Source organism: Vicugna pacos, chromosome 7 (assembly GCF_048564905.1).
Source record: "Vicugna pacos chromosome 7, VicPac4, whole genome shotgun sequence".
NCBI classification, from domain to species: domain Eukaryota; kingdom Metazoa; phylum Chordata; class Mammalia; order Artiodactyla; family Camelidae; genus Vicugna; species Vicugna pacos.
The window spans coordinates 15,645,971-15,672,210 of record NC_132993.1 but is presented as its reverse complement, the minus strand read 5'-3'; the positions used below and the strand labels follow the sequence as shown (position 1 = coordinate 15,672,210).

The following is a 26,240-nucleotide window of genomic DNA, read 5'->3' as shown; positions in this document are numbered from 1 at the left end:
GCATGCCACCAGGACCCACTCCCATCTGCTTTGTGGGGCCCAGTGTAAGATGCAAATAGGGGGCCCCTTGTTCTCTGACAGCAGAGCATTAAGACACACATGGGGCCCTTCTGAGCATGTGGCCTATGGGGCTGCACAGGCTGCATGCTGTGAACACAGCTCTGCAGGTCACCAACTCCAAATCTATGCCTCTGGCCTAAAACTGTCTCTTGAGATTCAGAGCTGTGTCTCCAGCTGGACATCTCGACCTCTACATCAACATTTCCTATCTTTCCCCTCATTTAGGTCAAGGGCAACTCTGTTTCCCCAGCTGCTGGAGCCCCGAGCCTCACAACGAGACTTGGCCTTTCCCTCTCTCAGACTCTTTCTAATCCTGCTTGGGCTGGTTGAGTCTAGTTCTGAGTATCTCTCAGATCTGGCCATTTCTCCTCCCGCTGTTATGCAGGCCCCCACCAGCTCTCTCCTGGCATCTGCAGCAGCATCCCAGATTCTCTCCCTGCTGCCTGCCTTTCCCTCTCCAATCCATTTTAAAAATCCAGAATGAGTTTTCAAAACTGTAAACCTGATTCCCTCACTCCCTGCCTAAAATTCTTCAAAGGCTTCTCACAGCCTTCCAGATGAAGTCCAAGGCCCTCAGTGGGCCTGGCGAGGCCCTCTGTGATCTGCGTGTCCGCCTCCCTGGCCTCCCTTTGCCCTCTGTCCTTTTATGTGCTCTGCTGTCTGGCCTCTGAGCCCTCCTACACTGTTTTCTTTGCCTGGAAGATCTCCCTTCCTCTACTTAATGCCAGCTCATGCTCCAGGTCTCCCCTTCCATCGTCACCTCTCTGGGGAGGCACCCCCTCCCAGTAGACTGGGTGGGCTCCCCCCGTGGGGCTCTCTCTGCTGAATCTCGCCCCTCTCAGCACGCTGAACTGTAACGACTTGATTGTCTCTGTTCCCTCTTGGTACAGAAAATGTCTGGTTCAGTTTTCTGCTGTATCTTTACACCTAGTTCTGTTCCTGACCCATGGTGGGTGGTTAGTAAATATTTATTGACCAAGTGAACTGCTTACTTGTTGAAGTGTTCCAAGAAAATGAGGCTGGTAGAGGTGCCGATGATGGTGGTCAGGCCCCCAATGGTAGCAGCATAAGAGATGCTCAGCGAGAGGCATTTGCAGATCATCTGGTCATGCTGGGACTTGTACTTTCTTTTGAGTTCCTGGGTCCTGGGGCGGGGGGTCAGGACCAGTGGCTTTTCCTACCAAAGGAAAATCAGTGAGTTTCTCCAACCCAGCTTGAGCTGTCTGGGAAACAGCATGAAAAACAAGGGACCACGGTACAGGAGGAAGGTTTTAGAAGGACAAATCCCAGTCCCAGTTCTGCCGTTTACCAACTTGGGCAGCCCCGTCTGAGCTGCAGTCTCTTCTTGGGTAAAATGGGGCAAATCCTAGTTTCTCTGCCAGACTGTTGCGGAGAATAAATGGAAAGCACTTGGAAGCCTTGCTGGCATTTAACAAATGGTAAGCTGTTATTATTTTTGTTGTTATGAATATTAACAGAATGTTCTGGTTTTTTCACTTGAATTCCAATCGAACCGGTTGCTTTCGACTTTGTGTTTAAATACCAAATAGAAGATGGTTGTTCCATCTTCTGGAGTTAGGATACAGTCCTGGTTGGGAGACAACTGAAAAATCAGCCTTGCATTATAGAAAGAGTCTAGCTTTCATTGGGCTGGGAGTCAAAGTGTGTAGTTCATTCCTCACTCTTTTTCCTTCTTGCCTACTGGCTTTTCTTCCCACCTTCCCCTCCCCCCGCATACAGGCTTTGTGTATGAGGCCTTGCCGTGGTCCTCTCAGGCCCTGCATGGTCCACATGATGGCCTTTGAGGGTCAGAGGTTACTGACCTCTGGTCTCAAGTGTGGACTTAAAGCAGCAAGCACCCGCCCCGACCCACCAGGCCTGGCCTCAAATCATGAGTCTAAGAGTGGCCTGGCACATATGTCAACCAGATAGGTCATAGGAAAGCCATGGGGGAGAGGCCACGTCACCACATTTCTCAAAGCCCTTAACCACTGTTTCCTGGGAGGGCCCAGGAAAGGCTGGACCCCTCCAAATTTTCCTGAAAGGCTCGCTGATTATCAGAGCTGGAGGAAACCTCATAGATTCTCTGGTCTAGTGGTTTTCCATGATCCTTTCTTCTAATGAACATTTACGTGGACCTCCAATACAGAAAACGTAAATGTAGCATTTAGTGGTTATACAACTATCTTTTAACTGGAAGTGTGCACATGTGGACAGGGAGACTGGGATCTGAATAGAGGTGCTCCTCTCACGAACTCTGAGGCCTTGGTACATGATTTCATCTCTCTGCATCTCTGTAAAAGTGGAGTTCAAAATTGCTACCTCATTGAGCAAATGCTCAGTGTAGGGCTTGGTATTTAATAAGTGTTTAATAAATGATGGCATTGATTTGTTTGATATGGGTGTGACATAACCAAGATGATTTTGATGAACACAAAAATTTGAAATCAAGGGCTGTAAGTGACAGTTGCAGTTTTACACCAGCTTCAACATCTGTTTTCCTTCTGCATTTCGTTCCCATGACATAGTGCCAGGAAAATCAGGGGGCGGAAAAGCAATTGCCTTACAATCTCAGGATACTCAAATGTTTGCCGTGCTCCTGAAGCACCTTTGAGGAATCGTTTGAACACGTCTGATCTAGACCAACCCTCAGCTTTCTTAGTTGAAGAAACTGGGGCTCCGGGCAGTGGGATGACTTGACGAAGTCAACAGTGAGTTACATGTCTTATCTCTGTGACACCTGCGGGCCAGACACGTGCGTGGATAGAGTGCCTGGGGACGACAGCTCACTAACCTGATGCTCTCACAGCTCCAAGAGCCGTGCCCCCGGGAAGCGTAAGGCACTTCATGTAGGAAACAGGATCAGGAGGTGCAGTTCCATTACCTGGGATGGGTGCTGCTTCTTGCCCTGGTGGTTTGCTGTTTTGAGGGGGTTGGTGGTTGTGGGCACACCATTCAGGTTCTGTTGGGACAAAGACCACACTATCAGGAAGAGGGTGTGGGGGCCTGGAGAAGCCACCTGATCATCCTGGGGGCACCCATGCCTCGGCCCAGTGGGACTCAGAGACCAGAGCCAGGGGGAGCCTGAGGTGAAGAGCAGCCCCAGCTGTGCCTGCCTCCTTTTCGTAGGTTCCCATCTGGCTGGGGCCAAGCATCCCATTTAGGGAGGCTTTTGAAACTTGGCAGAACGTGGCTCTGTCCTTACAGGAGAGCTTGGCTTTCTAGAACATCATTAGCTAACCCTTCATTTTTCTGTAACACAAAGAAAATGAAAAAAGATCTCCCCACAACAAGGTCCACGGTTTGAACTGATCACAACCCATCCTTTGGGACTGCGGTGAGAAGGGATGTAAAACCAGCTCTTTGGCAGAGGGGGGCGGGGGCGTTGCGGGATGAGGCCGAGTAGCAATGTGCAGGGAAACTTGGCTTTCCCCTATAAATGCATCCCTTTTCCTAATAATACTTCTGTAATGAATCCCTCCTGACAGGAAACCTAAGGATGAATCTGTGGCTCTTGAAAATCTGGATGGCTGAACATTGGTTTTCCGTGAAGAATGGTTAATCCGTACTTTGTGAGGCTAAGCCAGGGCTCAGGGCTGGGGCCCAGAACCGCACGGAGCCTCAGGGTCCAGGCTCAGGCTCTGCTCTCAGATCAGTGGAGGCCACTGGGCTCTAGGAGGGACTGCCAGGCATCTCCGTCCCTGAGTCATCTTGAGGGTCTTTCTAGTATCTCAAAGCACAGAAAAAAACCAAAGCCGTACCTTGTTTTGCATCAGAGAACTGAGGTCTGCATTCGACGTGCTGAAAGAAAGCAAAGGAAGTGGGGAAAACAGCAGTGGCCCAGGCTTGATGAGATGGGAATTCTCCCCATACCAGTGTTTGGTAGCAGTGACCCTTCTAGACTCTGCTGTTCTGGGCTTACAAGGAAGACCAGCCTCACCCTAAGAGATGCAGTAAGGTTTCGTGGGGACAGGAGAAGGGAGTTTCCTTTGAAGGGAAGCCGAGACTCTTAGTAACAGTGAACGTGGAGTGCTTATCCGGTACTGAGCACTCAGATATGGACTTGAGCGTCACAGAGATCTGTGCGGCAGGGATCACTGCCTGCATTTACAGAGCAGGGAACCAGGCAGAGAGGGTACTGGCTTCCCGAGGGCACCGGTGCTAAAAGGAGGAGCAGACAGTTTCCTGTCTCTGCCGGGAGAGCTGGGCCCCAACCGCGTTCTCACTGGCTGACTCAGTCACTGTTTAGAAGGAGAAATGTGAGATGCTTGTCTGAGGGCACAGGAGCAGTAAGGGCCAGGACCACACGTGGTGAAAGGCAAGTGAGAGCAAGATGATGGGGGTTACTTTCTGATCAGCAGCTGCACCTCCGACGGCGGCAGCCATCGTGGGTGCCCAGTCCCTCCTGCCCGTCCTGGTCCCCAGCCTTTGCCCTGAGTAGAGAGAGAGGAAGGGGAAGTTTAACTAGCAGCATCAGAGACTTACACCGGGCACTGAATACAGGGTTCTGGTTTGTCTTAGTTCTGAGGACAGTGGGGGCAAGAACTCAAATACTGGGAAGACCAGTGAGAGGTGCTGGACACCCGTGCGGGACGTGGGGTCCTGTGGTCATCAGCCACCTCAGGGCTCTGTCAGAGAAGGATGGGAGTTGATGGAGGCTCAGAGGGAAGCAATCTTTGGAGAGAGAGCTGTTAGCCTGGGAGGAGGATAGAGCTGTGTGTTCCCCTCTCCTTCCCACATCAGGCGAGGAGGTCGGCAAGGAACCCCAAGATAGCGTGGGAGCTGCTGGCCCTCCTCACAGCCCTGGCTCCCACCAGCACTCTGCTGAGAGAGTTCAGAGGCAACCTGAGCTTTGGCTTTGGAGTTTGGGGACACATTTTTTGATCCAGAAAAGAACAAAGGCAAGAGGCCACACTGCCTGAGAGGCCAGAGTGAGGAGAGGAGACCCGCTGCACTGGGAGCAGCCGTGCTCTCGATGTCCAGGGTCTTGTTGGAGTGGGGGGCCCACAAGGAAGGTAGCTGGGCTGCAGCCACCTTGAAAAGGCCCTGCCCAACTGGGCGGAGGCAACCCCAGAAGAAAGAGGCTGTGGGGAGTGCCCCCAGCACACAGAACCAAGGGGGCATGAGTAGTCATCATCGCCAGCAGGCCCAGGCTACGTGGAGGTGGCCGCAAGGAACACGCCGAGGACCCTGAAGGTGAGAGCCTGACACGTGACAGCGTGGGGATCTGGGTCCCAGAGAGGACACTGACCCCACTCTACAGTAGCTCCGGCCAAGAACCTTTCTGCCCCTTTATCTTTCCCGCCCCTACAGCCTCTGCCCTAACCCTGGAGAGGTCGGGAGTAGCAGAGAGCTGGTGAGGGGAGGGAGGGGGAGGAAGAGCGAGAGACAAGTCAGCTGTCTCCTCCTCTGATTCTGCAGACCTGGGCTGATGAGGCGGGTGTGAGCGTGAAGTGGGTGGGGAGAAGCTTTGGATGAGAGATTGCAGTTTTGATTTGAGTCTGGACTAGATTGCTGAATATCTGAAAGTGAGATCATCCTGATATCTGAGAGGAACTGGAAGAGCTGTGGGATTTGCCTGAGGTGTCGTCAAGGATCCGGAGGGAAATGCAGTGTATCATGGTTGGGGACATTTGGGGAGGGGGCGAGATCAGGCTGCTTCCTGATGGCACCCGTCTGCGTCTGTCCCTGAGTGCTGGTTCCACTCAGTGTGAGTTCTCCACTGTTTAATGAAAAGAGCAAACTGCGTAACTGAGCTCTCATACAAATCTTTCCAAATGTGCTGTTCATCACGGTATTCCTTGAAGGCCACATTTTGATATTGAATAAAAGAAATCAGCTGTTAATGGATCTATCGCACATGAGTGTTTGAGACGATATTTCTCCTTTTCTAAAAGCTGATGCTTTGTGTCAACCCATAGCTCCCACACCAACTGCCCTCTGATCCCTACCTGCCACCCAGTCTAGTCAGATCATGTCTTATAGCTGTACAATGTGATTCTCGAAGAATCTCCAATGACATCTCATATGAGAGCATTTTTTCATTAATAGATTAAATATTGTTCTCCCAAGAGGGACATCAGTTTAAATGAAATTCCACTTGGTAGATGCATGGACCGTCCATAGACCCCTCAGAGTCAGGGTGGTCTTTTCGATCTCTTCCCTCAGCACTGCAGTACCTTGTGGTTAAGGGAGTTGCCCTCGAGATCTTGGCAGGTGGCTTCTGGGTCTGGAGGGGACATCGGGGTGGGGGCAGGGGAGGTGATGGGGTGGCAAGATGTGAGATTGCCCGTACATCTAAAAGAACTTCTACGGGCTCTTTCCTGACCTCTGGAATGGACCTGGAGGGGCTCTGTCTGGGAGGAGGGCAGTCATACTCACTCTTCATTGACAAAGATGAGTTCCAGAGAAGGTTGGGTATTTACATCAAGACCTACGGTAGCAAAGGAAAGCAGAAAGTGAGATGTGGAGACCGGCCCCGACCCTGAAGGGCTGGGGCTGAATGGGGAAACGAGGGCATAAAGGCTCCTGCTCTGCGTGTGTGGTGACCCTCCCCCTTCCCTCGGCTCCGAAGGCATGGCGGGGTCACGGACACGGATGGGCCCAGGGTCTTGTAATCCTGGAGCATTTTGGGGGAATGGCGCAGTGGTGGCTGCTGTAAGCAGGGCAGGGAGGGAGCGCTGGGAGTGGGGGTCGCGGAGAAGCTGCAGGTTGCCAGGGCTGGTGCAGGATAAAGGGAAGAGGAGAGGAAGCAGCAGAAGCTGGGGGTGGTGGTGGTGTGGACGGGGGTGGGGGTGCTGGGGGCAGGCGCCGAGCTGGGCAGCATTGCAGGAGGAAGGTGGAGGAGGAAAGGGGAGATGGACTCCGGCAAACTGTACTGATGGGCTCGGCCTCTTCGGTGCTGGAGTTGCCGGCCATGAGCTGCTCCTCGTCGGCACTGACCAGCTCCTGCAGCACAGCCTCCACGATGGGCATCACCATGGCGGTGGTGGACGTGTTGGACAGCCACATGGAGAGCAGCGTGGTGCAGCACATGAAGCAGAGCAGCAGCCTGGAGGGCGGGGCGGGGGGAGCGGGACAAGTCGCAGCACGCCAGCCTCCCTCCCGGCCCAACGGCCCACCTCGCAGGGCAGCCCGCTGGGGCCGGCTTGGTCCAGAAAATCAGGTTTGTGCCCTGCATTCAGCTTTGTATGCCCGGGGCGTGGCACAGAATAAACATTAAATAAAGATGTGTTGAATGAATGAATCACACCCCATGGGCTAGCAGCCATAGCCGAAACAACAAAAACAAACAAAAACAGCAAAGCCCCTACTTAAGTGAAGAAGAGCTTTGGTAGTAGGGTCCCAGGGCACGGACTACTGATGGCTCCTCTCTCTGCGGACATTAGCTCGGTGATGGTATGTGTTTTTTTTATATAAAGGAATTATTTTTTGGCCCTTGCAGCTAGCAGTTCTGTGAGTGCCATTACATCCCTGGCTTTGAAGCCAAGTCACCGCAGTTATCAGTGACCAAACAGGGATTAATGGGTAGGGCTCGTGGCTCCGCCCACTACTTGTCCCACTACGAACATGTGGAGAGCACACGCCCAAAGGCACAGCGGGGTCCCATTTCACCGTGTGCACTTTTCCAGCTGGTACTTAGTTGATGCTCGGAGGAAAACACTAACAAAGATAACTCATTTCTCTTTGACTTTGAAAACATGCGATGTGTGTTTGTACAGATACAGTTCTTGTTTCCTTAAGAGAAGCCAACATAAAGACTGCCTGTGTGGGTCACTTTAGGTGGAATCACTGACTTCGTGCAGTTTGGGGCTGGCACGTGTATCATGTGGATTATGACCGGATGCCAGAGTCCTGAGGGTGTTCTGTTGAGGCTGACGGAGGCATGAGTTTGCCTGCCCTGGATGTGCACTGGCAAGCGGAGAGCCCCACGAGGGTGGGAACTTGCTGGGGGATGTGGTAAACAGAGTGGAAATGCAAAGGGGATAAAAATTCTTGAAGACGGTACCCAGCGGTTTTAAAGAGCTGCAGAGTCCCAACATGATGTGAGGAAATGCCGCTGTGTGTGCGGGTGGCAGAGTGTGGGGTGATTAGTGAGTGAGGGGGCGAATCCTGCTGAGTTAAGCTGTAGTTAAGTGGGAGACAGGAGCATCATTTTAGGTATAACCTGTATTCATTTAACAAATAACACTGAAAACGGATGCCACGTTACTTATTTATGCTCTCTTGGACTCCCAAAGGAGTCAGGGCAGCTTACATGAAGTGTTGCAAGAAAGTTGTCAATGAGAAGGAGGTGAGGACGCTATTCCAAAGGGAAGGTAATGGCGGGGTTTCCGACAGAGCAGGAGTGAGTTCACAAAAAAACCATCTATCCTGACCTTGCTACACACCCTGAGCAGCCTTCTCAACAGCAAAGAGAAGAGAGGAAGAAGCTGAGGGCCTGCACGCACTGCAGGTGTCGGGCTACATGCCACGTCTTTGACAGGCCTGGGTCTGAACCAGGGACAACAAAAATCCAGAGTGGACAGGAGGAAACTGCCATACCAACTTAGATGACAGGGGAGGAGACACCCCTTCGTGTCCAGCCTGCTCCCTGACACCCCGGCAAAAGTGGGGAAATAGTTTACGTCCGTTCACCTTGTGTTACTGAATAAGCCCCTTATATTTTGGAACCTGCTGCCCTTGGGGTCTGGGTTACTCAGGTACCTGATTTAGACTGTGACAACAGATGATGCCAAAGTCACACACTCAAATCTCCATTCCACGGTCACAGGCCCTGTCCCTGGAGGGGGAGGTCAGAGACTTGTGGCCTTGGTGTCCTCCACCCCCATTGGTAGAAGCCTGACTGACTGGTCCGGGTGGCCCACTGGGAGCTGGGGGGTGGGCACTAAGTGTGACTTACATGCCCGGCTTGGCTCCGGCCATCAGGACCATGCGCAGAGCAATGCGCTTGTGCAGGTTCCACTTCTCCACGGCGGCCGCCACGCAGATGACACCCACCAGCAGCAGCGTGGTGTTCTTGAAGTACTCGGCCGCCACCTGCGGAGGCCAGCGCGGTCACCCCACCCGGCCCCCGCCCAACAAAGCTCGCTGTCAACCAGAGGCTGGCAAGCAAGAGGCAGGGAGATGAGGGTTATTAAAACAGCCCACTGTTGTATACATATTGCATACATATAATATCTATTATTTTAAAAATTTATACATATACACATACTACCTTGCGCAGGCACTTTGCTAAGTCCTTTACAGAGATAATTTCATTTAATCCTGACAATAACCCCCTAGAGCAGATATTCTCCACTTTCTAAAAAATACAAAAACATTCTGTTTAATTATATGAATATGATTTCAAAGAATAAACATATTTATAATTTTATCCTAATCCTTAAAAATTATTAAAATAACCCCAGGTTTGTCCACAAATCTCATTTTCTTTAGCTTTTTAGAAAATTACATTCATTTTTTAAATTAGGAAATCAATACATGTTTAAAAACTTTGAGATATATAAAAATTAAGATAAAATTATCCTTAATCGTACTACTGTTAATACCTTGGTATATATTTTCTCCAATTTTTAAATGTCGCTACAGACACATAATTGGACTGATGAGGTGTGTCCTGGTTTATATCCTGCTCCTCTTCTTCATTTGACATTGTACCCTGATCATTTTCTTAGGAGACTTAGATTTATTGGGGAAATTCATGCTAATGGCAGCACAAAGTACCATAGACTTTACTTGGCCATTTTGTTTTTGTTGAATATTTAGGTTGATTCCCCCTCCCCCCCTTTTTTTTTGCTACAAGTGATTAACCTTATGTAAGTGTAATGATTTCCTTAGGATAGAGTTCTTGAAGATGTCTTCATAACTTGCCTTAAATCTTTAAAAAGACTTAACATTTGAATAATTCCAAATAATTCTAAAGTCCCAAAAGGATCCAAAATGGTAACAGCGCAAAGAATATTCCTATCTGTCCTTCTACATTTTTTTTTCCCTCTGAACCATTTGAGGGTAAGTTATATACACTTAGCCCTTTATCCCTAAGTTCTTCAGTGAATATTTCCTAAGAATAGGGATTTTTCTCTCACACAACCACAGCTTCTTCCCCCTTTTTAACGATGAAGAAATTGAGACCTAGCTCTGTTCAAACGTGTTTCCTGTGTTTGGGCTCCAGGCCCAGCTCTTCGTTGATTCCCTCCCTTGGAAGATTCTCTTCTTATCTCTGCCCTGAACAACCAGACTTCAAAGCCCAGTTCAGACCTGGTGCCCAGCAGAAAACCTTCCTTGTGACTCTAGCCTCTGATTCCAGAACATTCCCCGTGGGCATCATTTGTCCCAGAGTCACAGAGCACATAGGGCAATGCTTGAATGGCTGCTTCATCCTTGTACTGTTTATTTTGTGTGTGTCCCTCTCTGGTCTCCCAACTGAATTTTAGGCTGCAAAAGGCCAAGGACCATGTTTTGTGCTAAATCCCTTAACATTCTAATAGGATACTATGCAAAAGTAGATGCTCAGTAAATCCTTGTCACATGTGTGAGAGGTGTTCCCAACAGTGGAGCCATGACAGAAACTGAGGGGAAATGACAGAGAAGAGTTTAACTCCTAACTTAGGAACGCTCTTAGAGTGAGAAAAGAACATTTTTAACTGCAAGAAAAGTAAACATTGGACAGGGAAGGGAATGCAAATATAGTAAGATCTGTGGTGTCTAAAGTAGACAGAATTGTCATAATCACACTGTTACACTTTGATTATTGGGTTATATTCCTGTACTGGGAGGATAGAGGGAAGAGAACTGGGGGTGTAAGGGGACAAAATCCTTATCTGCTGTAATCCGAAGTCAACAGATAATGCCTAGAAGTGCTAACTCAAAAATTAATGCAAGAGTATCACATGGGAATGCAGAGCTTACTACCAGAAGAAGCAATGAGCAAAGTTAAGTTATTGACTCTGGGTTGGGGAAGGGGGGATTCGGCGGCGGGTGCAGTGGGGGAGGGGCGGGGGAGGAGACTGATGTTTTTTATTATGATCTTTTCAGCATTATTTGATTTTTAAACTCTGCACAAAACACTTCGAGAAGGTAAAAGCCCAAATAAAGGCAACCTGCCCCATTTCTTCTCTCTCTTGCCCCATGGAGGTTTCCTTGTGTCAGGCTGGTGAGTTTTGTGTGGCAGAAGGATCAGCTCTTCTCTCTGTGACCACTTCCTGCAGGAAATGCCCTCTGCTTCTGATTAACCTGTCCTCAACCCCAGTCCTCAATGTCACTGTCACTAATGCTCCCGGAGAACAGAGAAGGCCCCCTGCCCTGCTGGGCTGTGACTCTCGGGCAGAGTCCCCTCTGGGCCGTGTCCGTGGGTGGAGGTGCTGCCCTCTAGCGGGAGGTGTACACACTGCTGGGACGCCTGAGGGCTGGCTGAATTGGGGGCCTGGGACTTTTCACACTGCCCCCTTACCTTCCCAGGCAGCTAAGAGGCAGCTTTGTGGTGGAATCAGTGTTTTAATTCTGTCTACCAAGGAGGGAAACCCACAAAAGAGCTGAGACATCACTGGCTCCCTGGCCTATGACCCTCTGTGAAGCTTTTAAAGAGTCAGTGCTACCAGGGTTACTTCCCCAGGGGACTGACTGACATTTAAGTTTTTGCCTCTTTGGCATGTGTCATAATAGAACTCCCTTTTGGGAGGCTCAGAGCCTGTACAACAGGTGGGGGAACCTTCTCTGGGCTCCTTTCAAAGGGAAGGAGAAAAGAACTAACACGTGCATAGCACCTACATACCAGGAATTTTGCATTTTGCATTCAGTTTCTCACTTCAGGTGACGAAACAGACTCAGAGGTTAAGGAAGGTCTCCAAGATCGCAGTGTGAGGGGTGGAGCTGGGACATCAGTCCAGGTCCATCTGAATCCAAAGCTAGTACACCACATGGTGGCCAACTGGATACCACCCATCTCATTCACTCTAGGGGAAATTCTTGGTCTCCCAGACAGCACGGGGCAGCCCACATCCCTCATCTTTATTCGTAATCACAGCCACTGGCTCCAAATACCTAGGCCTGGTCCAGTGTAAGCCCCAGGCCCAGCATTAGCGGGGTACCGGCTGTCTTCTTATTTGTTGTTTTGTGGGCTCAGGTCTGTTCCTGCGCTCTCCCTGCCCCCTTGTAAGCAATGCCACGTGCTTGGGTGATATAGCCTGGGGGTAGTCTGTGATCATGACGTTACATAGTCAAATGGGGAAGCGTGAGGGCTATGGAGTCAGCCAGCACTCGGCTGTGTGACCCTGGGCAAGTTATTCAACCTCTTTGGGTTTCACTTCTCTCAACTAAAAAAAAAAAAAAAAAAAAGGATTATATGAGTCCCTATCTACTATTGTAAAGTTATTGTGAAGATTGAATGACACACGCAAGCCAGCAAGCATGGCCACCACATTGACAGCCAGGGTCCCTGGTGGCTCTTTGTGACTAAGGGGTCCACACAGAGGCTGACCTGGTTTGAGGCCACTAGCACACAGAGAGGGCCCAGGCACAAGGCTGCATTTTCACTTTGATACATAAATCCTGTCCTGTGGTGGTGTTGGTTGGTTTTCCAGCCCACTGATTTCTCTTTTACAATGAAACCTTGGTTATTCAGAACCCCTCTGGGAGTTCCAGGATTCTTGAGGATTATTTTAATCGTTTTCCAAAATGTGTTGCATACTCAGCCTTGCCATGAGCATTCCTTTCCCCCCTATCTAATTTCCAAGACTAATATCCTATGAGTTGGGAAGCGAGATAATGAAAATGGTTAGAATTCTTTGCAAAGAGAAATTAGATTCTAAAATGAGTGCTCCTCCCATGGCTAAAGTGTGTGGATTTTGCGCCATTTGTGTTGGCAGTTTTCTTGCCTTTACTGCTTTTCTGCTCTGTGGGTTTTCTCCGTGCGCTGAATCTCTGAGCTTGGAGACCACAGGGATTTCTGGCCTGTGTTTAAGAAGAGAAGGGCTCAAGGAGGCTGGTTTCAAAAGGTGGAGCCTCACAGGAGAGCCAGAGCTCAGGCTCTGGAGTTCAGATGACCTGGGCTCATGCTTGCTCCCCGCAGATGGGTCGTATGTTCTGGGACCAACTACTGAAGCCCACGCCCCCATCACTCCAACCATTTACATAATAACATACAGCACATTGAATCCGGCACAACGTGAGCTGCGAGGCAGCCAGACCTGGCATGTAGGAATGGCTCACTAAATGTATGTTATTATCATTAGAGAAGTGAAAAGATGAAACGCTTCAAGATGAGATGGAGGATTAGGAATCCGGTGTGACCAAGCGGGGGAATAAGAGAAAGAGACGACATAAGGAGGAGCAAGGTGAACCTGAAAGATGAAAGATTCCGCCCAGTTTTCTTAAGTGAAGGGTGAGTCCATCTCGACAGCTTTCTAACCAAGCCTGGGCTGAGAGGCCCAAGGGGCAGGAGTGCCAACGAGTGTTGTCTGTTAACTGACGAGTTCATTGTTAGTGACTTGCCCGAGACGTCCATTAGTGGTGAGCTTTTAAAAACATCACTTTCTTTGGTCACAGAATTATTGCTCTCTAGATATATCAGGTTTTAATTGTTTCAAAAAGTTTTTTTTTTTAAATGGGAAGGGGGGAGTTGTGGCTCTAATCCCAGAAGTTTGAGGAGAAGGGAAGTCTGGACATTGATCTCAGCTCAGCATTTTTCTCGCTAGAATGAAGCTGTCCTCTGGGGGTGGGGAGGGGGAGACAGAGACAGACCGACTCATCATTCACACAGCCGAGCCGGGTGCTGTGAGGGGCCCTTTCTCACTCAGAAAGCTCTGAAATCCTCACAGCTCCCCACGAGGTGGCTATGTCCATTATTCTTGTTTTCCTGATGGGTAAAATGGCAGTTTCGAAAGGTTACACACAGAAAGAGAAGAATGTTGCCCACCGTTCTAGTTCTACAAGGTTCAAGTCATTAGCCACTGCGTTGTGATCCCCGAGGGGAATTCAGGATGAAGAAAAACAGGAAGCATTCTCTGCTTTGATGACCAGCCCCTAAATAGTTAAGATGTATATCTAAGGAATAATTTCAATGACCCCAGATTCTTGCATCACCCCACAGATGGAAAAGCACTAAAATCATTAACTTGAGATGTCTGTTGTAATTAGCAGTAATTTTTTGGTGTTTGACTACATGTTTTTTTCCAGAGGGGGTGAAAAAAGTTCATATATATCCTGGCTCCTCCCTTACCTCTTACAGCAGTTGCTCAGAGCTATCTGAGAGGCTGTCTCCTGGGCTGCAGTCCTCAGTAAGTTCCCGAATAAAACTTAACTCACATATTTAAGGTTGTGCATTTTTCTTTCAGTTGACAACACAACCTGCTCAAGTCCAGTAAGTGACAAAACTGGATTCAAACTCATTTCTCCCCTGACCCTTTCTGCATTGTCACTGTCCTTGCTTATTTGGTGGCAGCCAGAGACTGGCATGATGTGTGGACCTGACTGTGCCCTGACATGGGCATGGCTGGCAATGTGTGGGTCCCGTTAGAAATGCAGTATCACACCCTGCTGCTGGCCACACAGACCCAGGCTCTCTCCGCAGGTCGGCCGTGGGTGGGCCTCTTCACGTGGCAGAGTGTGGCGTTCCCCCAGGAGACAGTGTGGTCTCTTGGAATGGACCTGCTTTGAGGCTTTCATGGTTCATCTGAACAATGTTGCAGTGACCCCCGGAGGGGATGCCTGGGCTGGCCCTCCCCCAGCGTGGAGCTAAGCCCCCATCAGAGCTGGAGCCCTCCACACCATTCTAACCATGGCAATGCAGCAAAGTCCTGTGTGGCTGCCTTACCGCCTCTCCCTGGGGGCAGGAATGCTGCTTCTGCCAGGTGAGTCTGTGCGGGCCCAGACACCCTCCTTGTCACCTGCCTGTATTCCCTGAGGACAGAGGTTTTCAAACTACTCACTGCCTCTGAAACTTCAGGGCCCATGTGGGAATGGGGTGGCCACAAGGTATCGGTAGGGAAGGCCCAGTGGCCTGGCTCTGGGCCCCCATGCCCAGTTAGAGAAGGATTTCCTCTTCCATCTGTTTTACATATTGATTCTACTAAGATTTAGTTTAAATAAAAGGTTTTGTTCCTCAAGAAAACATTCTTTGCAAACCCCACCCTCGAGAAGTCTAAAGCAGAGAAACACAGATATGTGCTGACCTGGCCCAGAAGTCAGCCCAGCTCCTGCCGAGCTTGGAAATGCTGGCACTCAAAGTGCCCCCAGGTTCTTCGGGTCTGTATGATCGCCCGTGTAGCTCTTCCCATAGAAGTATTAGCTTGGCCTCAAAAGGCTGCAAGACCTCTTGGCTCCTGGTGTCAGGCCCTACTTACGGCCTGGCTGTGAGCTCAACTACGGGCTGTGTCTGGATGGCTGTGGGTGATGGCAGTCTGGGTTAACAAAGTCAGGGTCTAGGCACTGGTCAGGAATCCAGTGGGTCGGAGAGATCAGGAGCAAACAGGGAAGCAGATTTCATGACGTCAGACTCAAGCATCACTTGGCTGTACAGGTTGTTTTGTTTTTCCAGCTGGAGCTGCCTTGTGCCTCTCTTGCCCTGGCAGGAACTAGAATCTGAACGAGACTTGCTGGGGGCCTGCAGTGCAGGATCGCTGAGAAAGCAGAGGGAGTGTGTGTGTGTGTGTGTGTGAGCGTGCGCGCGCATGCTTGTGCGCCCACACATATTGTGGGGTAGAGCTAGAGAGCAGGTGTGATCACTACCAGAGTAGTTCCTGACCCTGGGCATCCCTGAGATTCTTTCCAAGCCCCAGTGTTCAAACCATGCTGTTTAGTTCCCCAGAGCCCCCCACGGCCCCCACAGCTACGCCGTTCTCCTATAAAGTCAATCCTGGCTCTCTTGATTGACACAGGTACTGTGCAGGCTATGGTAACACATTAGAAGGGCTGAGAGGACTTTCAGGGCAGATACGATGACAGTAATGAGAGCCACAATGGAGGCAGAACAAAACAGCAAGCCCGAAAACAAATCTAAAATACAGGACTGAGCCTTGTACATCAGCAGAGGGAAGCAGTGGCTGGATACTTACAAGATGATAGAATCCTACAGTCAAAGGGCCTTTAGAGCCCGGCCCCTCTTCCAAGGCACGGAGTCTACCTCTCATGCCCCTGACATGGTCATCTGGCTTGCACTTCCGGGCACAGACACAGCAGGACTGTGCGTGGCCCCCATTTCGGAGTCTTCCCTAGAGAGGGGGAGCTCCGTTATGGTGCTTTGACTCTGGTTCTGGTTTGAGCTTCTGAGCCTGGTGTGTTGAGCTGTAGAAGCTGGAAAAATCGTGCCCTTCTTGAATCTTCATTCCTTACGTGACTCAGCTTCTAGATTTTAGACATCTTGGCTACCCACCTCCGAATGAGCTCCTTATCCAGAAATTGATATTCTGGACACATATGTTTATTAATTCAGCAGATTTCAGTACTTATTGGCCAATGGTTAAGGGTGCAAGTTCTGGGATCATGCAATCCTGGGTTCAAGCCCTGGCACCACTACTTACAACTTCTCTGAACGTCAGTTTCTTCCTCTGTAAAATGAAGGTAAAAATAATGGCCACTCTACAGAGGGTTACATGATATAGTGCATGTAAAGGACCTCCCATCGCGCCTGGAAAGGCTTGACATTTTAGCAGCTACATTGGACTGACAGATGGTTCCTACTGAGTCTATACTCAGCTGAAAGCCAAGGGTCTTTTTCACACAAGCTGCTAACATTTATCCTTATTAAACTTCATTGAGCCAGTTCCAGTCCATTGTCTCATCCTGGCAACATTGATTTTGTCACTGTTGCATTAGCTTGTTCACCCAGCTTTGAGTCATCAGCAAATCCAATATCATGCCTTTTATATTCTCATTTGTACTCTCTCTCCTGTACGATGCCAATATGTTACTCAGGATTCTTTAAGTTCAGCTATTCAGTCAGCACTCCAGTTACTCAACTGTGCTGTCATCCAGCCCACATCTGGCTCCTCTGATTGAGAAATTTTTATCCCTGGAAATATTAAAGGCTCCAAAGGAAAAGTTAATTTACATTCAACAACTCCTATTTAAGGGACCAGGGAAATTATAATGCTTTATGGAAAGATCTCAATCAAAAGTGGTTGATGTAAAGTTTGGATACTTGGCAGGGTAAATTTCATTTATCTAGAGCATTCTCTCATGGGGAATTGCATAAATCCTCTGCAGGGCCAGAAAATGAGACATTACTACTTTAGGTCTTCTGTGTTATTCCACGTGATTTATACTTTCTCTCTGTAAGAACAGGAACTCATCAAGGTCAGGGGCCACGTCTATCATTTCCTATCTCTTTTCAGCACCTGAGTTTGACGGGGAGAAGACGGTCTAAGCTTTGCACACATGAACTCTTAATACTTGCAGTATAACAAGTCATCACTATAACATAGAACTATTTATATACACACATCCAGCCCCAGTGGGAAACTCAAAGCATTAGCTATGAGATTCAAGAGTGCAGAAATTATTATTTTTTCATTTTTGTCAATGCATGGTATCTGTAACATCCATATTACCCAGGGTAGGTAAAGCACCCAGAAAATATTTTTCTGAATGTTGACTGAAAAACAAAAGCCACAGTTTCAGGGTCTCACTGATCCTATTTACATGCCTTCCTCCGTATGGAGAGTACACTACTTAACACACCACCCAGAAGCACTGCCATCAAGAAGCATTAACTGAGGGCTAGGGCAAGAATGGCCCGTGTGCGTAAGACATCATAAATCCTAGCGGGCGTCAGTCTTGCTGGAGAGAGGATGCGTCTACAGCCAGTTTATATCTGATGTGTCTGATGTACCATTTAAAGGACAAAGTTATCAGGGAGGCTTCATGGGAAGAGAATAACGCTTCTGAAGTTTTTGGAAAGATTTAACTGAACAGGGTAATTGTGTCGGATTTTAAAAGCTGAAGGAACTGGAGAGAACTTTTCAAGGTAGAAGAAAGGCCTGAGTCCTGGCAAGGGGCTGGGCAAGCACAGGTGGGTTTGGGGGAGTGACAAGCAGATGACTTGCCTGGAATAGGGGCTCCTGCAGACCCCCAGCCTGGCTGTTCCCGGTGAGCCATGGCACATGCGGGAGGAGAGGTGAAGTTGGTGGCTGTGGAATAGACATTCTCTCTGTCTGCAGAGTTGGCTGGCTCACAAAGGGCTGTAACCCATGTCCTCTATCTCACTGGCATTGCCTCTAATCCGAGTTTAGAAGGCCAGGATGTGTTTGGCCTAAACTGCTCCAGGTAGCCCAGCTGGTAAATATCATCACCAGCCAAAGCCACTTTATCAGACAGCTAGGGTAGGATTTTTCTAACCTCAAATGATAAAATCTGTCCCCTGGTTCCACCAGTGTTTTCCATCTTTAGCCTTAGAAAAAACAGCACCTAATCTCTCCCTGAACAGTCTTTGTTTTTTCCTCCCGGAGTCATGTTATCTTCACAAACTGCCTCCCTAGACCCCTTATAGGCTTGGCCTTCCTGGCTGTGCAGGTGGGCACGCCCTTGGATGAACGGTTGCCTGGCAACATGTTTACTGCGTGGAGGGGCTGATTGGCCCACCTGTCTGTAGGATCCGGCTCAGGAAACCCCTGGGGAAATACAGATGGCATCTACCTTAAGGCTAAGGCACGCGAGGTTGGCTTTGGGGCTGCCTGTAGCGAAATACAAAGATATTAGTCTTCTAATGAATAGTCAGAACACTTTAAAATGTTACCTAAGTTTCAATTCTTTCTATAACTTCATTTTTTCCTCCATTCTCTACTTTCACCCCGTGACTCACTGGCTTTTGCTTTCACAATTTTAAAGAGAAATCTGCAGAACAAGTTCATACATTTCTCTCAAGAAAAGTCCTGTTTAAGGCTGATTGTTCCTTTAGGCACATACAGAGATCCAAACTGCCTGTTCTCTTCCCACAAAGGGGGACAATGGAAGCGACTTCCTAGTGCTTCAGGTCCCAGGCCAGCTTTTATGTGGGTCCCCAGGATATTGGCCTTAGATCCATCTCTGGAAAAAAAGCACTGCTGAGGGTTTGGGGAATCCTATCCTTTCTTGGAGAGTCTGAGGCTACTATGACTACTCAATGCCAACAAACAAACAAACGTACCAACAACCCCCAAACTAAAATGCCCCGCACCAAAAGAAACAAAAACCGGCCAGTTGAGTCCATCCACTAGAAGGACAACCTGTTAATTTGCATCAAGCACAGCAATTAAAAGGATGGTCTAATTTTATCTTTCAAAAGAAGTTCTGTTATCCATGGTTAAGGCATCCCACAGACCCAGATTCATTATCCCTTCCTCACACCACACAGGTGAAGAGATGCACAGTTCTCAGCATTAACTCACCATGAAGCTACGTCATACATTACGGAGTGTTTTTCTTATGGTTAAGGTAAGCAAGTGTATGGACTTTGAAATCTAATAGGTATGAGCTTGAATCCAATTCTACTATTTCCCATTCTGTGATCTTGGGTAAGTTTCTTAAATCTGCGAATCTCTTTCCTCATCTGTAAGATGGAAATTTGACTATGTAGGGGTCTCTTGGGAGTATTAAGTTATATTAAGTATTAAGATATATATATATATCACTTCTGGTATGGGGCATGATTAGTTAGAAACCATTAGTTCCCTTTCTTCTTTCTTCTATGTCTCTGTCCTTAACTAACCTCTACCATTCAATCTTCTTCAGAAACCCTGAATAGAGACCAGATGCTATAGCGAGACAGTCCAAATGGAACTAGGTGTTAATGAATGAGGACTGTCCTTCATCTTGCTCCTGGTTTCTGGCTGTGGTTTTCTTCTCTCCATGTAGCAGTAGACTTAAGTGTTTGCCCTGAAATTTGACACCCCCCTGGGCTTCATGTTGACACCTCCTGTTACAGCTCTAAGAATGCTAGAGAGAGAGAGAGAGAGGGAGAACAGAGGGCAGACTCCAGATGGACAGCAGATAAGGGAAGAATATGCAGTCATCTTGCGTTGGGGAAGAAGGAACAGAAATGTTTTTTAGAGGAAGTGGATGAAGACATCGTCATGTCTCAGGGAAACATGGTAAGTCTTTCCGTCAGCAAGCATTTATTGAGCACCTACTCCATCTGGGCTCAGCTTTACCGTGAGATTCCAAAGATATGGGAGCCTGATTCCTGCCTTTGATGGACAATCAAAAGGCTGAGAAAGATGAGCAGCAGTCTGGTTGAATGTGCCAAGCACACATTCAGGCTGAAGGAGCCATTGGCTGTGATTAATCCAAAGGCTTCCTGAAAGAGGCAGTTTAGGGGAGATGAGGGTCATGCGTTGAAGGTAAGGATCTCAGGGTCCGGAAGAGCAGGTGCCAAGGCTAAGTGCTAAGAGGATGCTCCAGAGGGTGAAAGAAGCCCTCCTTAAGTGCTCTGTGAATCTCCCTTCACCTTGAGCCCTCCTTCACTGGCCCAGCAGGGACCAAGCAGGGAGCCGGCCACTAGTGGTCTAACCTCGCTAGATCGGAGGACTCCGAAGAACGGGTAGAGGAAGGCAGGCACCAGGGCTGCAGCTCCAAGAGGCACCGCCTCGGACACCCAGTACACAGCAGTCACGATCAACACATAAGCACACGCAGCCTCCTGGAAGGGAGGGAAAGTGGGTGATTAGTCACAGAGACGGTCACTGCCACTGCGAATCCAAATGAGACTCCGGGCAGAGGCGGTAGGCACATGGACTCAAACGTGACACAGCCCTAGGAGGTGCAAAGCTGGACTTGGCAGAAGATTTTGGTGGATACATGCCAACATATTTTGGTGGGTGAAATTATGGCTGCTCCTGGGGTGGACAGATGCCTGGCACGTGGTTTACATCGATTTGCAACAGGGTGGCCACTGGACTGTTATGCTAGCACAGCTCTGCTGGTTCCTGAAGCTGAGCAGGGTGGGGACTGAAATTAACTGCAGTGTCCAGACCCAAGATCACGCACTATAAAGCTGGAGTTCACAGCTTTAACTTGGGCCAGGGAGAATATTTTGGTGTCAAGTCAATCAGACACTAGAGGTTCTTGGAGTAGCTGAAGGTGGGGATTAAGTTGTGTAACTGGTTCACATGTGACTTCTGAAACTGGCCGATTTGGGGCTGGATCATTCCTTGTTAGGGGGAGGGGGTGCCCTGTGCATTGTAAAATGTTCAGCAGCATCTCTGGCCTCTACCCACCGGATGCCAGTAGCACCTCCCCAACTGTGACAACCAAAAATGTCTGCAGACATTGCCAAATGTTCCTTGAGGGGAAAAATCATCCCTGGTTGAGAACCAGTGCCCTGACCAGTGTCTGGGACTTCATTCTACCTGCCTGATGCACATGGAAAACCCTTCTGACAAAGGGAATGAAGAGTGCTATCCACCTGGAAGGGAAGTCCTGGAAATGTACCAGGGTTTTTCTCAGTCCATTCACTTTGCTGGTTGTACAACTTTGGGGTGCAAGGAATTAATAAGTACAACATTCTTATAAAAAAAATCAGTTCTCCTTAACTTTAGCCTCCAGTAATGCCGGTTGCCCAGAATTACTGATTAATGGTGGTGAGAAAGGTCGCCGGCTTACTCTTGGGAGAAGTTACTATCCAAGGGCTTTACTGACGGGCCCTGGAGGGCCAGCATCTAGAATATCCAAGCTGGCTGTGGTTTCTCCGTTTATACCTAGTTCTAAACCATCCGGGCTCAGGTCTGACCCGCCCTGAGGCTGGCTGGTGATCAAGGAACCTGACGGATCTTGTTCTTGTTTATCTCTCCCTTGGGTTCAGAACAAGCATCCTCCAACTCTTACACACGAGTTACAAAAGGTCGCCACCATCAGTGAGGGGCGTCAGGAGTGATTAACCCAGCCTGGCTGGATGGGACCTTGCTCCCTCCTGATATGCATGGATTAGGGGGTTGGGGCTTGAGAAGTGGGAACTGGGCCCAGCAACTGTTGACTGTAGCTCCCACTGAGATTTCCTCTGGGGCCAAAAGATCAGAGAGAAGTTAAAGCCTTTGGAAGTGCTGATAAGACAACAGAATCAATTGGGGGGGGACAGGGACGGGAGGGCTCCATCTGGAAAGGAATGCAATTTAGAGAAATGCTCCTTTTATTGCAGAAATAAAAATACCCAAAGGAGTTCGCAGCCCTTTCACCCACTTGATCCCACTTAGTCCTGTCTTTTTCTCTCCAATTGAAGAAAAGAAGATAGAATGTCTTTCCCTCACTGAGAAGCCCTTACTCCTTCCTGAGAACATTCAGTCTTTCTAGGCTTGGTCATTAAAGGACCACGCGTGAAGGGAGGGGAGAAAGGGAGACAGAGAGAGAGAGAATTCTATCATTCACCATTTTGGTTTGAATTAGAAGAATCTGGGTAAGCCAAGGTAAACTTTTTGACTGTAACTATAGTTAGAAATTAGGTTACTGGAGGAAGTCACCAAGCCACCTTCATCTCAAAGTATTAGGAATTGATAAACGACCATCTTTTTAATCTAAACTTTCCTTAAAGCAGAAGAATGGCCAAGAGATCACCTTCAGAGGGCCTTTCCATCTGTTTTCCATTCAGTTCACCCCTGGAGTTTACATCAACTTTCTTTGGCCCCTTCTCAACATTCTCAAAATTCAGTGGGTAAGTGTATATTCAGAGAACCCAAAACACTCAGTGAAGTTGATTACAGGAGTGAGTCTGGCCAGGTCTGGTCGGAAGCTCAGTCAGTGTTGGTTGAACTGAATTGGGCTCCTCTGCTGGCCAACAGGTCTCTCCTGTCTACTGGAGAAAATATTCTGGGAACCTCCAGCCCCTTATCACTGCCACTGGTCAGCAGGTGAGGAGGGGTTGGTGCCTATATAGTGCCTTTAAGGGATAGTGTTATCAGCTTTTTTGCTCCTGCTTATAAATAAAGGAGCCAGTTCCAAAGTGGCACTTTCCCATATTGGACATTTCCTGACTCCACTACTAAGTAATGTTTGTATCTGCTCCTTTCCACACAGTCAGACCACCCCAATGAAATCCCATTCAGACTTTACTGGAAGGAGCTTGAGGTCTGATTCTCTGGTGTCATAAATGACTGGAAGGCCACTTTGAAATTTCGCTTGGGACTTGGGTGCAACTTTTATCCTAGTGGGACACTGAGGGAGGGCTGAGTTAGTAACTTAGTAACCAAGATTAAACCCCTTGACCCTCCTCTTCTGTAATACGGTAAACTGAGTCTGGGCATCTGGTTTTAGAGAGTTGGGCAGGAAAAACAGGAAGGTCATTCTAATCCTCCCTAAGATGTAGCTGTGCTTTGTCACTTTCAAGAACCGTCACACTGCAGGCCAGGACTTCCTGCCTAGGTCACTTTGCTCCAGCGCAGAGCTAACAAGTCCACGTAGGAACTGTCAGGACTTAATGTCAGAATCTTAAAGTATGATGCAAGGGGGCTGAGTAGAGGACAGACGGTCGACATGGTAGTTTGTGCCACCTTGGGGGTACTGTGACCTCGAGGTGCTTCTACACTGTCACAGAGGAAGGGCAGTGTGTTGCTGACACCATGACACACGGAGAAACCGTCTTTGCGGGGCGCACTGCAGCAAATAGCGAGTAGGCTGCAGCAAGCTCTGAGGGCTCCGGTCACCCCCGGCTCCCTCCAGCTGTCCTGAGGGCCGTGGGGTCAAAGCACGACCGCCTACCACCGATGGGGAAGCTCTGAGGTAGCGTATTTTGTTTTCTTAAGGCACTGGTTCTCAACTGGGGGTGACTCCCCCCCCCCCAGGGGATATTTGGTAATATGCGGAAGCATTTGGGGCTGTCACAGTGCGGGGGTGGTGCCTGTGTACTACTGGCACCTAATGGGTGGAGACCAGGGATGCTGCTAAACATCCTACGATGCACAGGACAGCCCTCCCCTGACAACAAAGAATTAGACCCCTGCCCCCCCCACCACCACCCATGTCACTAGTGTGGTTGTTGAGAAACCCAGCGAAAAGGGGCAAGGTCAAGGAAGGGCAGTCTCTTGGTTTTAGTGAGTCAGCTTTAAAAATCTCTTCAAAAATTATTTATAGACCCAGCAAAGCAGAGGTTCACCTGTCTTTCCTTTCCTCTCTTGGTTTTTTTTTTTTTTTTTGGTCACAACACCCCTCTAATGTCGAATTTATAGATTATTTTGTCTATTTTGATAATTTGTTACTTTCTTTTTTTCTTGTGGATACTTTTCACTAGTCATTAGTCACCAAGAAGCTCAAAGACAGGCATCCAGGATGAAATGTAGGCAACACGACACCTTGGAGTCATGGTCCCCAAAGACGGGGCTGACTTAGGGGATGCGGTGGGTGTTTGATGCTGCTATGAAGAAGGTGCCGCTTGGTTAGATTTCCCTCAAATTCATCTGCCAGTGAGTAAAACAAAAACAAAAACATGAAAAGAAAAAAAATCAGCTCATTAGGACAAAGCAGAAAATTGCCTAGGGTACAGTCCAGGAAAACTGTCAGCACCAATCACTGTCTGCTAATCCCAGCCCGGTTTCCATCAGCGGCTCCCTGGCACTCAGGGGTATTTATTCTACTAAAGATTTAAGCCAGTTTGTTTTTAAGAAACCATCCTAATCGCCTCTGACTTTATAATTTAATCTTGGTTACTAAGTTACTCAGGGAGCTGAGCTGAGGACGCCCTTTGCCTCCTACCAACATGATTAACCTCTCTTAGCTGGTTTTTCCTTAAGTCTCAAGGGTAGTGCCAGCTGGGGGAAGGGGTAAAGGTACTGAGAGGAGGAAGAGGAGGAGGAGAAGAGGAGGAGGAGGGGGAGGGAGGGGAGGGAGGGGAAGGTAGAGGGAGTATAAAGGGAATGGAGGCAATTGAAGATCTTAAAAGAAGCAGACCCGTGGCTCCTTTGCTCACATAAGTCTGGACAAAATATTACGGCACATTCTAGAGTTGGGGGCTCTTATTTCTTTTTTATCAAGTCATCTGTTGTCTCTCCTTCAAGAACACAGAGAAGAATCAGCAGGCCCCTGCTGGGATACAGAGGATACAAATAATCAAAGGGTCGTGTGCATGGGACCAGGGCAGGAAGCCAAGTTCTGCTTTCAGCCCAGTGGGAACTTGAGAGGGGAAGAGTTTCCAATCCTGGTTTTCAGAGCCGATGGTGGCTGTCCACAGACCCTGGCTGGATGCACAAGAGCCCAGCTGGGGCCCCCACCCCACCCCACCCAGTCCTGCGTCCACAGTCCCCCCCATCCTTCTTCTCAGGGTCTGCAGGGAGGTCTTCCTGCACTTCTAGCTGCTCTCCCATAAGGATGGTCACATGTTGACTCCCAGCAAATACCGGCTCACCAGAGCGACCTTCTCCTTATCGGCATATCCGCCAGGCCCTGCTCCCAGAGCCGGCTGGCCCACTGCTTAGGGTCACACACGTCAGCCAGTCCAGACCTCCTCCTCCTCTTATCTCGCTCCTGGTGGGGGCCATGGTGCTGGGGAACTGGGAATGGGGTAGCGGGGCGAAAATGGCAGTTTTGAGGCAGAAAGTATTTTAGCCTCCTCCAGGAAAGCATTTCCAGCTCTATAAACCAACAGAAAACCACGCTGAAGAACTGCATGAACACCCCATTGCCTCCGCCGACCTCCCCTCTTTACCCCCCCACCTGACCCGCTGGCCCCAGGAGGGGACCGGCTGGTACTCACGCTGCTGGGGTGGAGCATGGGCAGAGGCAGCAGGAGGAGCGGCACGAAGATGACGAGCAGCAGCTTCCAGGCGCGGAGAAGGCCCTTCAGCAAGCCCATCCTGGGCCTCTGCGCTCTCCTCCCCTCCGAGCCCGCGCGCCGCCCGCCAAGTGCCTGAGCTGCTCGCAGTGCTCGCCCGGGTCCGGAAAGGCTTCTTAAACCTGCCTCGGCTTCCAAGAGTCCTCTTTGTCTTAAGCACAGAACAGGAGGGCAGGTAGAGTCCCTGTTTGCACCAAAGGCTGGGCTCCTTGCCTCCTGTTTTAGGTGGGATTGGTGAGCATAGTTTTATGCCCAGCAAAAAGGCAGCAGGAAAGGACGGTAAACCGGGGCATTGTGGGTTCCCTCTTTGCTTGACCAGTAATGGAGTAACTTCATTCTAAAGCTCAGCAAAAGCCCCCTTAACCAATCAAGAGTATACCTCTGCTGCAGCTGTCTGGTCTTGAAGAAGTCATTTCAAAGCTTAAAAAAATTTAAGAATGCCAAGAGTCTACTGCGC

The 26,240-nt window shown here is 49.1% G+C and overlaps 1 protein-coding gene across 1 annotated transcript in view; it reads right to left on the bottom strand.

Moving 5' to 3' along the window:
- SLC13A4 (solute carrier family 13 member 4) overlaps positions 1–25,952 on the bottom strand; it is a 39,104-nt gene extending 13,152 nt beyond the window's left edge. The window contains exons 1-8 of the mRNA XM_006213103.4: positions 25,706–25,952; positions 20,543–20,671; positions 8,963–9,099; positions 6,939–7,111; positions 6,442–6,493; positions 3,822–3,861; positions 2,945–3,022; positions 1,053–1,237 (exon numbers count right to left, since the gene is read on the bottom strand). Coding sequence (XP_006213165.2) covers positions 1,053–1,237; positions 2,945–3,022; positions 3,822–3,861; positions 6,442–6,493; positions 6,939–7,111; positions 8,963–9,099; positions 20,543–20,671; positions 25,706–25,804 — 893 coding nt within the window. The 5' untranslated portion in view covers positions 25,805–25,952. The remainder of the gene's footprint in view (positions 1–1,052; positions 1,238–2,944; positions 3,023–3,821; positions 3,862–6,441; positions 6,494–6,938; positions 7,112–8,962; positions 9,100–20,542; positions 20,672–25,705) is intronic.
- Positions 25,953–26,240: the final 288 nt, after the last annotated feature.